Source organism: Piliocolobus tephrosceles, chromosome X (genome assembly GCF_002776525.5).
Source record: "Piliocolobus tephrosceles isolate RC106 chromosome X, ASM277652v3, whole genome shotgun sequence".
Taxonomy (NCBI): Eukaryota; Metazoa; Chordata; class Mammalia; order Primates; family Cercopithecidae; genus Piliocolobus; species Piliocolobus tephrosceles.
The window spans coordinates 22345334-22356633 of record NC_045455.1 but is presented as its reverse complement, the minus strand read 5'-3'; the positions used below and the strand labels follow the sequence as shown (position 1 = coordinate 22356633).

The 11300-nt window shown below is 35.7% G+C and overlaps 1 protein-coding gene across 1 annotated transcript in view; it reads left to right on the top strand.

Annotated features, from left to right (window-relative positions):
- GPC6 (glypican 6) overlaps positions 1 to 8632 on the top strand; it is a 350538-nt gene extending 341906 nt beyond the window's left edge. The window contains exon 3 of the mRNA XM_026446604.2: positions 8533 to 8632. Coding sequence (XP_026302389.1) covers positions 8533 to 8570 — 38 coding nt within the window. The 3' untranslated portion in view covers positions 8571 to 8632. The remainder of the gene's footprint in view (positions 1 to 8532) is intronic.
- The last annotated feature ends 2668 nt before the right edge of the window (positions 8633 to 11300 follow it).

Below are 11300 nucleotides of genomic sequence, written 5' to 3'. Positions count from 1 at the left end.
CTTTCTTTCTTTCTTTCTTTCTTTCTTTCTTTCTTTCTTTCTTTCTTATTATTTTTGGAATCATAGACTTACCATTCACTTACCTTTGCTTGTATATGTTTCTTTCCCTTTTTATTTACCCTGATTGAAAAACAACATGAGTGCAATTGTCTCTTCTATTTGTTGTGTTGTGTGTAGATTTGTTGTGATGGTGAGAGAAAAGATTTAAATTGAATAACATTAATTTAGGAAAGTTTTACATAGAGTACAGATCAGTGTTAGATCCAGGTTTTGTGAGACCTGAAGCTTTTATAAAGAGAGAAAAAGGGAATCAATTTTTAATTAAAAGAAGACAAAAAATTTATATTTTATGCAAAATACAAAATTTTATATTAAGTGAATATTTAGAAGAATGAATTATAAGAAATCAAACAAAAATAAAAGATCACACAATTTGGAGGAATAGCTTTTATTTATTAACTGCCTGACACATCTGTATAATTCTTTTTGTCCTTAGTTTTTGGCTGCTTACTTTGATGGTATCTTCCTATGACACAGGTTTTTAGTATTTTTATTCATAAAATGGACAGTAAATATTGTCTTTTCTCTAGCTTGGTTGATTGAAATTTGCCTTTTATTACTGATAGTTCAGAAAATTTTCTTTCAACTTTACAGCTTCTTATTGATAATGTCATACTAAGGTACAATTTCCTGAGGTACAATAAAACATGAAATTTTACTCCATGACCTTCACATTTTTTAATAGCACTAGTACAAATTTATGCCTTGAAAACACAAATTCTGCTGAATATAATTTCATATGATTTCCATCAAGAAAGAAGGTATATTGCATTTATCATTGTATAAATTGCACTATTGAGTATATTATGGACAGGAGAGAACTTGCTTTGGATTAGACTTCATTAAGGACAAAAGCCTGCACTTAAAAATTGTGTCATGTCTTATGCTTGAATAATTTTTATACAAATGGACTTTAACTCTGTGTGTTTGAAATACATTTCTTCACTCAATGCTACCCATAAACTTTTGGTGCCAGGTACAATGGGACTTGTTTTTGTGATGATGCCATGATTTCTAGCCTAGTCCTTTTCAGGTCATGAGTCCACTGGGTATGAGTGTTCTAGGAAACGATTCCTAAACCAACAACACTAGCAATAACTTAACTTTACACAAAAGTTATGGGGGAGCCACAGAAATATATCTTGCTGAAACGAAATTACAAATATTCCCAAGCCAAATCCCTTTGGCTTACCTTCCAAAAATGCTCATGGCTTCTCTAAAATCATCTGACACAAAGGGAAGCGTGAGTAAGAGGAAGTTGGAGTGGAAAAGGGAACATTCTTATGTAACTGCAGATAAATTATCTCACTTTTGGAAATTTTACAAAAGCACATGGCTATGTGATCATACTGCTGTGACTTTTCCTAGTTCTTTGGTTGAAGACCATGGCTTAAGTATACATTGACTTCATGGGAAGGGCACCTCTACCATTGCTGTTAAAAAATAGATTTTTTTTTTTCAGTTTGTTTGCTATTGGCATATGTAAATGTTATTGATTTTTGTATGTTGATTTTGTATCCTGCAACTTTACTGAATGTATCAATTCTAACAGTTTTTTGATGGAGTCTATAGGTTTTTCTCAATATAAGGTCGTATCATTTGCATACAAGGCTAATTTGACTTCCTTCTTTTCAAACTGGATGCCCTTTATTTCTTTCTCTTGCCTAATTGCTCTGGCCAGGACTTCCAATCTTATGTTAAATAAGACTGGTGAAAGTGGGCATCCTTGTCTTGTTCCAGAACTTGAAGGAAAGGCTTTCAAGTTTTTCACGTTCAGTATGATGTTGGCTGTGGGTTTGTCAAGCAGGCCCTTATTATGTTGAGGTATGTTCCTTCTATATCAAATTTGTTGAGGGTTTTTATCACAAAGGCATTTTGAATTTTATCTAATACTTTTCAGCATCAATTGAAATAATTATATGGTTTTCATTCTTGGTTCTGTTAATGTGGTGTGTCATAGTAATTGATTTGCAAATGCTGATCCATCCTTGGTATAAATCCCAATTGATCCTACTGAATGATGTTTTTAATGTGTTGTTGAATTTGGTTTGCTAGTGTTTTGTTGAGGATTTTCACTTCTATGTTCATTAATAATATCGGCATGCAGTTTTCTTTTTTGTTGTGTCCTTGTCTGGTTTTGGTATCGGTAATGCTGGCTTCATAAAATAAATATGGAAGTATTCTCTCCTCTTTAATTTTTAAAAAAAGACTTTCAGTAGAATAGGTATTAGCTCTTTATGTTGGTAGAAATCAGCAGGGAACGCACAGTTTTTGGGCTTTTCTTCAATGAGAGACTTTTATTAGCCTTTCAGTCTTGTTATTCATTATTGGTTTGTTGATGTTTTCTATTTCTTCATATTCAGTCTTGGTAGATTTTTATGTCTAGGAATTTATTCATTTTCTTCTCAGTTTTCAAATTTGTTGGCATATATTGTTCATAATAGTCTCTCATGATTCTTTGTATTTCTGTGATCTCAGTTCTTATGTCTCTTATTTTCCTTTTTTATATTTTATTTGGGTCTTTTTCTCCTAGTCTAGCTATAGGTTTGTTGATTTTGTTTATCTTTTCAAAAAAACTACATTTTTTTCTTACTTTTTTTTTTTTTTTTTTTTTGAGACAGAGTCTGGCTCTGTCACCCAGGCTGGAGTGCAGTGGTGGGATCTCAGCTCACTGCAAGCTGCGCCTCCCTGAGTTTACGCCATTCTCCTGCCTCAGCCTCCCGAGTAGCTGGGACTATAGGCATCTGCCAGCTCGCCCGGCTAGTTTTTTTGTATTTTTTAGTAGAGACGGGGGTTTCACCATGTTAGCCAGGATGGTCTTCATCTCCTGACCTCGTGATCCGCCCGTCTCGGCCTCCCAAAGTGCTGGGATTACAGGCTTGAGCCACCGCGCCTGGCCTCCTGCATTGTTTTTTTAAGTCTCAATTTCATTTATTTCTGCTCTAATCTTTTATTATTTTTTTTCCTTCTCCTAGTTTTCTGTTTTTTTTTCTGACTTTAATGGTTCCTTGAGGTTGATTGTTAGGTTATTTATTTGAAGTCTTTCTACTTTTTTGATTTATATGTTTATTGTTATAAACTTCCCTCTCAGTGCTACTTTTACTGTATCCCATAGATTTTGATGTATTGTTTTTCCATTTTTACTTGTTTCCAGAAATTTTAAAATTTTCTTTAGAAATCCTCTTATTTACAGCAAAGTTAATGAAACTTGAGGTCATTAAGTGAATAAGTGAATAAACCAAGCACAGAACATATTATATGTTCTCATTCTCATTCATATGTTAGAGCTAAAATAAGCCAAGCACAGAACATATTGTATGTTCTCATTTATATGTTGGAGCTGAAAAGTAGATTTCATGAAGACGGAGTGTAGATTTGTGGCTATCAGAGGTGGGGAAGGAAAGGAAGAAAGGAGTTGAACAAAGGTTGATTAATGGGTGTAAATATACAGTTAGATAGAAGAAATAAGAAATAAGACCTGGTGTTTGATATGTCAGTAGAGTCACTATTGTTAATACTACTCTAGCGTACATTTCAAAATGGCTGAAAGAAAATAATTCAAATGTTCCTAGCATAGAGAAAAGATAAATATTGAAGGGGATGGATATGCCAATTATCCTGATTTTATTCTAATAGTGTATCAAATTTTTACATGTACCTTGTAAATATTGACATCTGTTATGTATCAATAAAAAATAATAAAATAAATTTAAAAAATAGCTCAGTAATGTAGGAAAAGAAGAAGGAGGAAGAGAAAACGGAGGAGGAAAAGGAGGAGGACAAGGAAGAGGAGGAAGAGGTGCAGTAGTACAAGATTTTTTCAGATGGGAGAAATTATGTGTGTGATCTATGAGAGGAGGGTTAATTCTTCTTCATTTTATAAAGTTGTCCTGACTAGACTTGAAATTACAATCAGAGATACAGGGCTTTCTGTGATTTGTAGTTTGCTGGTATTTTAAAGTATAATTTGGGAGGGATAGATGAGAAAGGAGACTTGATTAAGATGCTTGAAGCCTACAATTAAATTTCATATGATTTTCAGAGGCAATTTTAAATTGTTTAGGACTTATGAGATATGGCCATGATTAGCATGGTGACTCACAAAGACGTTTCTCATCTTTGTTGGTAATAGATTGGACGTAAATGATGGAGCCCCTGACTGTGTGTGGCTCCCTCCTTACATGCTTTCCAGTTTTCCATTATCCATAGACCTCTAAAAAGCTTTGCCCAAAAACGCACTTTTCAAAAAGTGCCCATTTTCTTAGGCTATCAAAATATTGTAGAAAATTCAAAAGTAAGATGTACTCTGCTTATTTCTCATTCATTGTATGTCCTACTCACTTCAGGCTACTATAACAAAGTACCATAGACTGGGTCGCCTGTAAGCAACAGTTATTTATCTCTCACAGTTCAGGAGGCTGGTGCAAGTCCAAGGTCAAGGTGCCCGCAGATTCAAAGTCTTATGACGGCCTGGTTCCTGGTTCATGGGCCGTGTTCTCACTGTGACCTCACATGGTGGAAAGAGCAAAATACCTCTCGTGTGGTCTCTTTTATGAGGTACTGATCTCATTCATGAGGGATCATGATGTGTTCATCTTCCAAAAGCCCTACCAATGAATACCATGACATTGAAGGTGAGGATTTTACATATGAGTTATAGGGGGAATCAAACATTGAGTCTGTAACATGCATTATATAACCTACAGATTGGTATTTAAAATTCTTTTGTCACTCTGAAGGAGCACATGCAGTCTCCATTATACACATAACAGGTGTCACAATATTGTCATTAACTATTTGTCTCTCTCTTTTTTTTAAATAACATTTTATTCATACAACCTACTTATTGAGCACCCATTATATGCCAGGTGCTATGGATACATCTGTGAAGTAAAACTCATAAAAATAGGCGTCTTTATGGTGCTTACATTTGAGCATATTTTATTCCTGAGAACAAACAAAACATTGCCATTTTAATCTTGGTTAGCTAGCATTTATCTGAGTTGAAATTAGTTTATCCTTGGAATATAATTTTTCCTTTATAATTAAATGTAAGTCATATTTAATCTCCTATTCATGGTCAAGTCAGAGGAGTTCTAAGTTACAACAATAATCTGCATTTAAATAAATATTCCAGCCAGCATCTATTGCATAGCATGAAAATCATGTTTTTACAAAATGTATTATTCTGAATATATAACTTACTGTATGATTAAATATAAAAGTGTTTTAGATTTTTTTCATCACTTAAAGGAGCAAAATGATTTGTCACATTAAAAGTATGGAGCTTTCTGAATGAGGAAAATAAGTGATTTTGAGCCATTATAATTGCTTTTTAAATTGTATTTCTAAAATATAACTGCTTTGTAAAGATTCACTTCTAAAAGACATTTTGCAAGACACTAAAGGTCACGCATTGTAGAAAAAACAAAGGCTGATTCTCAAACCTACATGTGAATGTCATGCTTCATATCAATGTCATTATTCAGCATCTACGTTTCACAAAGACAGAGAGAATGCTGTATAATTTTATATTGATAATAGCCCAATATCTGCTAGTTACTTTCCTTTCCTCATATTGTTGCTACGGTTTTCAACACATAAGAACATTGAGATCTGAAAAACACTTCTATAAACTTAGAATTAGCACCACAAATAATTTTACTAACAAAACCAACAGATGTTTAATATTATCTAAAATAAAATCTCTGTTGGCTATTGTGGCTCATGCCCTAATCCCAGCACTTTGGGAGGCCGAGGCAGGTGAATCGCTTGAGTACAGGAGTTTGAGACCAGCTTAAGCAACATGGTGAAAACTCATCTCTACAAAAATACAAAAATTAGCTATGCATCGTGGTGCACTCCTGTAGTCTTAGCTACTAGGGAGGCTGAGGTGGGAGGATCGCTTGAGCTAGAGAGGAGATCGCAGTGAGCCAAGATTGAGCTGCTGCATTCCAGCCTGGGCAACAGAGTGAGACCCTGTTTCAAAAGAAAAAAAGAAAATCTCAGTTGTAAGGCAGCAATATGAAAATTAATTATATTAAATATATCTGTTGTGGAGAGCCGCGTCAATTGTATTCCTAACTTCTCTTTTGCTCTCTAGAAGCCGGGGGGAAAGATGTTCTTGAATATCATAATTTCTTTCTCTTTGAAGCAAATAGGCATATCAGTTCATGAAGAGAGGCATGGTATCATGAAACTATTACCAAAATCACCCTAATGGGTGTTTTTACATAAGATATCAGGGGTCGTCAAGAGCTTAATGCTATACTGAGATTAAAGTTGTTCCTCTGGGTATGCAGAGAGAGATGGTTCACATGAGAAGCTTCTGGATTATCTGGTGGTCAAGAATACAACAAACTTAAAAATTAAATTTTTACAAAGGGTATAAATAATTAGCAGTATCCCTTAGAAGAACTCTTCTTCTTGTTTTTAGTTTTAAATAACCATATAAGTGAAAATCTTTTGCCAATAATAAACTTCTATGCAGACATTAATGATCACTCTTCCTCTTGATGCCATGTTTGGTTAGGTTTTTAATTAGAAATTGAAGTTGTAGAAGAGGACAGAGAGCCTATGTCATGGTATAAAAACTGGAAGGAAAAAAAAAGCTCTATGCTCTGGAACAGTGTTACCCAAATGTTCAGATATAAATGACCAAGTTAAGTCAATTTCAAAATCTGAAAAATGGCATAGTGCCGCCTATTCTTTAAAATTTTGTTAAGAAAATTAAAAGGCTATGATGTAGATTATTAACCCCATTTCACAGGAAGAACATAATCTATGATCTAGATTATTAAAAGATCATAATCTATGATCGAGATCATTACAATGTAGATTATTAACCCCATTTTGTAGGAGGGGCATAATCTCAGATGAAAGAACAGACCTGTATATTGAACATGTTTAGCTTGATAAAGTACTCCTTATCTTTATCTTTTTTTTTTTTTTTTTTCTATTTTGGTAAAGTAACTGGGTACTTGGACATGGATTGAGAATGCTGGTATTTGGGAATCTCCGCTGTAACTCCCAGCCTCTGCTAGATTGGAGTAGCTTCTTACCAGGTTGTGTTTACCTTAGTACAGAATTGCATTTCCATGACTGTCAGGCAGGTGAACTGTCAAATGTGCTAGGAAAAGTGAAGTGAAACCTGTTGTTAAGCCTTAAGGGTAGCCAGTGCACTTTCCATAGGAGGCCCCAAGCTTATACCTAGAGACAGTTGCACAATTTTCCTTGGAAAGTATTTCAGAATCCGTGTAGATGTTCTAAAAAGAATGCAGAGTTCTTCCTCATAAAACCTGAGATATCAGGGTATTCTTAACACAGAGGTAAAAGGCTCTAACACAGTCTCACCTTAACAGGTGATTTACTTTATTGATCAGTGAAGGGCACCCCAGATAGCTAAATGAGATGGCTAAATCTTAAGAAACTGATAGGAGTGTCCCACTGAATGAGAGAGTATTCTTGACTCCAAATAAAGTTTGTGTTGCTGTTATTCAGCTGAGTTTTAGAACACAGGTAATCATTACCTAAGTGACAAATGTATGCTACCATCTCTCAACATTTAGTTGTCTCCTATTCTACCTCCCAAGAGTCAACCTTCTGTATCTCTTCCCTTCTTACTGGTTCTGAATTTGTTTTAAAAGTAACGCACATTGTGTTTGTGTGTGTGTGCGTGTGTGTGCATGTGTGTGTATGACAAATAAATCTGCCTTACTAATTGAAGATACCTCTTTTATTATTATTTTTTTTCTTTGAGACAGAGTTTCATTCTTGTTGCCCATGCTGGAGTGCAGTTGCACGCTATGGGCCCATTGTAACCTCTGCCTCCCAGGTTTAAGCGATTCTCCTGACTCAGCCTCCTGAGTAGCTGGGTACAGGCACCTGCCACCACACCCAGCAGATTTTTATATTTTTTGTGGAGACGGAGTTTCACCGTGTTGGCCTGGCTGGTCTCAAGCTCCTGACCTCAGGTGATCCACCCGCCTCTGCCTCCCAAAGTGCTGGGATTACATGCGTGAACCACCGCACCTGGCCCCCTCTTTTTAATACTATGAATATTCTTGTAGTAGTTAGAAGCTAAGAAAGTATATTATATACAGACTAATAAAAAAAAGAGAGAGAGAGAACAAATTCATGTGCCTTCTGAAGTAGCAAACCCCGTAGTGAGAACGGATAGGGCAGTTTTGACATCCTAATCATTTGGTCTCTGATATCTTTATCCCTCAACCAGTGGAAAGAGAGAAAAGGGCCAGAGAAAACCTCCTACTCATTTCACATGTAAAATCAGGAGTGGTTCATACTCCAGGTACCTACATCTTAGCTACATGGCCGCATACAGTTGGAAATAGGTCTGAGAAATGTATTTTCCACCTGAGCAAGCATATGCCTCAGTGAAATTCAGAAGTTCTATTAGGAAAGGGAGTAATGAATATTGGTGGACCAACAGTAGTCTCTCCCCTTTCTTCTCAGGAGTCAAGTACTTATTCCCATGGAACATTCTGAGATAACAGCATCGAAGAAACAAAGATCAAAGAGGGTCGTGTGCTGTGGGGGTGAAAATATTTTCAGGTGGATGACTAATAAATTTATTTTTAATGCTGTGATTTTAAATGGGAATGCCACTCTATATTGTAAAAGCGCCGTCTTCACCAGGTATCTTTGGGAGTCCCAGAAACCATTTTCAGGGTTTTGTGAGATCAAAGCGGTATTTTTAATAATTCTAGGACATTGCTGGCTTTTTCTCCGTCTCGTTCTCTCATGAATGTGCAGTGTGCTACATCAGCGCTCTGAAGGGTAATGGAATGTGTGCCTGTGTATGCATCTGTTTAAACACTTCTCTGTGGTAATTTCTAATATAAGTAGTTTTATAGATATAGCCCACATAAAGAAAAGCTCTTGGGATCCTTGATAATTTTTAAGAGTATAAAGAGATCCAATAATCAAAAAGCTTGAAAATGGTTATTCTAAAGTATAAAGCATGTTCTCTTCTGAAAGTTGTTTTTCCTTTTTTTCTTTCTTTCTTTCATTTGTTTGTTTGTTCGTTTATTTATTTGAGACAGGGTCTCTCTCTGTTGCCCAGGCTGGAGTGCAGTAGTGCGATCTCAGCTTACTGCAGCCTCCACCTCCTAGGTTCAAACAATCCTCTAACCTTAGTCTCCAAAGTAACTGGGCCTACAGGCATGCGCCACCATGTTCAGATACTTTTTGTATTTTTTTTTTTTTTTTTTTTGTGGATACTGGGTTTCACCACATTGCCCAGACTGGTCTCAAACTCCTGGACTCAAGGAATCTGCCCACTTTGGCCTCCCACATTGCTGGAATTACAAGCGTGAGCCCCTGCACCCGGCCACCTCACGAACTTTCAAATCCAACATATTTCTTTAACAAGTCATTTGATTAAATACATCTTTAAAAATTTATGAAAATATTGTTTAACTCAGGGTTTAGCATCCAAATGCTGGTTCATACTGCTAGGAAAACATTTTCTTGTTGTGACAATCAGTATATGATGTAATTTTTCAGTAGTACTTTGTAGTATTTTAGTATTTTTAGGGGTGCTCAAAATCAAATCAGGAACAGAAAATGGCAATTGCTTTTCAGTTTTTCTCCTCTAATGAAAAACAATCTCTTCTTCTCAGGAAGGTTAAAGGTTTACAGAAAAGTTTGGGTTATTCATGTTTCTTCTTTCTACCTGATGTGTGTTAAAACACACACACACACGCACAACTTTGAAGTTCTATAATGACAGTTAATATTGGAATTTCTCAGAATTTTCTCAGCATTCAGCTAGATAAAGTCTTTTCATTTTGACCTACCATTTCAGTAGATCAACAGTGTTTTAAATGCTGGCATGACATCACTAAGTGCTGAGATGTTTGAGAATTGTTTGCCCTCTTAGAAACCTAATAATAAAGTAAACTTTGATTTTGGCTTTTACTTCTGGCATTTTCATACCTTAATAATTTTAGTCTTCTTCAGTAATTAATCTTAAAGGAAATTTTGAAGGCCTTGAATTTAGAAACAGACGTGCATCCATTACCTTAGGAGACTTTTGAGGGGGCACTTCTAAATTATTTTTTTATTTCTCTAAATTGGAGGACAGAAGTAAATTTAGGACAGGCACTGGGCATTCAGTGGAGAGTAAATGTCCGCTAATACACAATACTAGGCTTAAACTTTATCAACAGCTCATTTTAAAATGAAGATATGGCTAACTATGTTATTTGTTGTAGGAAAATAAGGAGTGCCTCTTGCTACTGCACCAGAATCTTAGAGCAGGCACTATGTAGGATGAATATTTCTGTCTTTAGTTTTCCTTGTTTTTTACTGTCAGTTTCTTTTTTTTAACTTTTAAGTTCAAGGATACATGTGCAGGTTTGTTACGTAGATAAACTTGTGTCATTGGAGTTTGTTGTACCGATTATATCACCCAGCTATTAAGCCTGGTACCCATTAGTTATTTTTCCTGATCCTCTCCTTCCTGATCTTTACCCTCCAAAAGGCCCAAGTGTATGTTGCTCCCTTCTATGTGTCCATGTGTTCTCATCATTTAACTTCCACTTACAGGACAGAAGATTTACTGTCCCTGTGTTAGCTTGCTAAGGATAATGGACTCCAGCTCCATCCATGTCCCTGCAAAGGACATGATCTCGTTCTTTTTTATGGCTGCATAGCATTCCATGGTGCATATGTACCACATTTTCTTTATCCAGTCTATCATTGATGGGCATTTAGGTTGATTCCATATCTTTGCTGTTGTGTAGTGCCGCAATGAGCATACACATATGGAACAGAACAGAGAACCTAGAAATAAGACCACATACCCAAAACTATCTGCTCTTTGACAAACCTGACAAAAACAAGCAATAGAGAAAGTATTTCCTGTTCAAAAAATGGTACTGGGAAAACTGGCTAGTCATATGCAGAAGATTGAAACTGGACTCCTTCCTTGAACCATATACAATAAGTAACTCAAGGTAGATTACAGACCTAAATGTAAAACCCCGAAGTATGTAAAAAGCCTGGAAGACAACCTACACAATACCTGCCAGTTTTATCAAATTACAGTCATTGCCAGGCTGCAAGACTAAAAACATTTTGAAATTCCCAGGACAATACAAGACCAGTTTCATAATTTCTATATTACACTGAAATTTTCTATACTCTGATGTTACAGCTTAGCTTCATTCTTACCAAATTTACTAGTCCTGGTTATTGGGGATTCCGTGAAATAGACA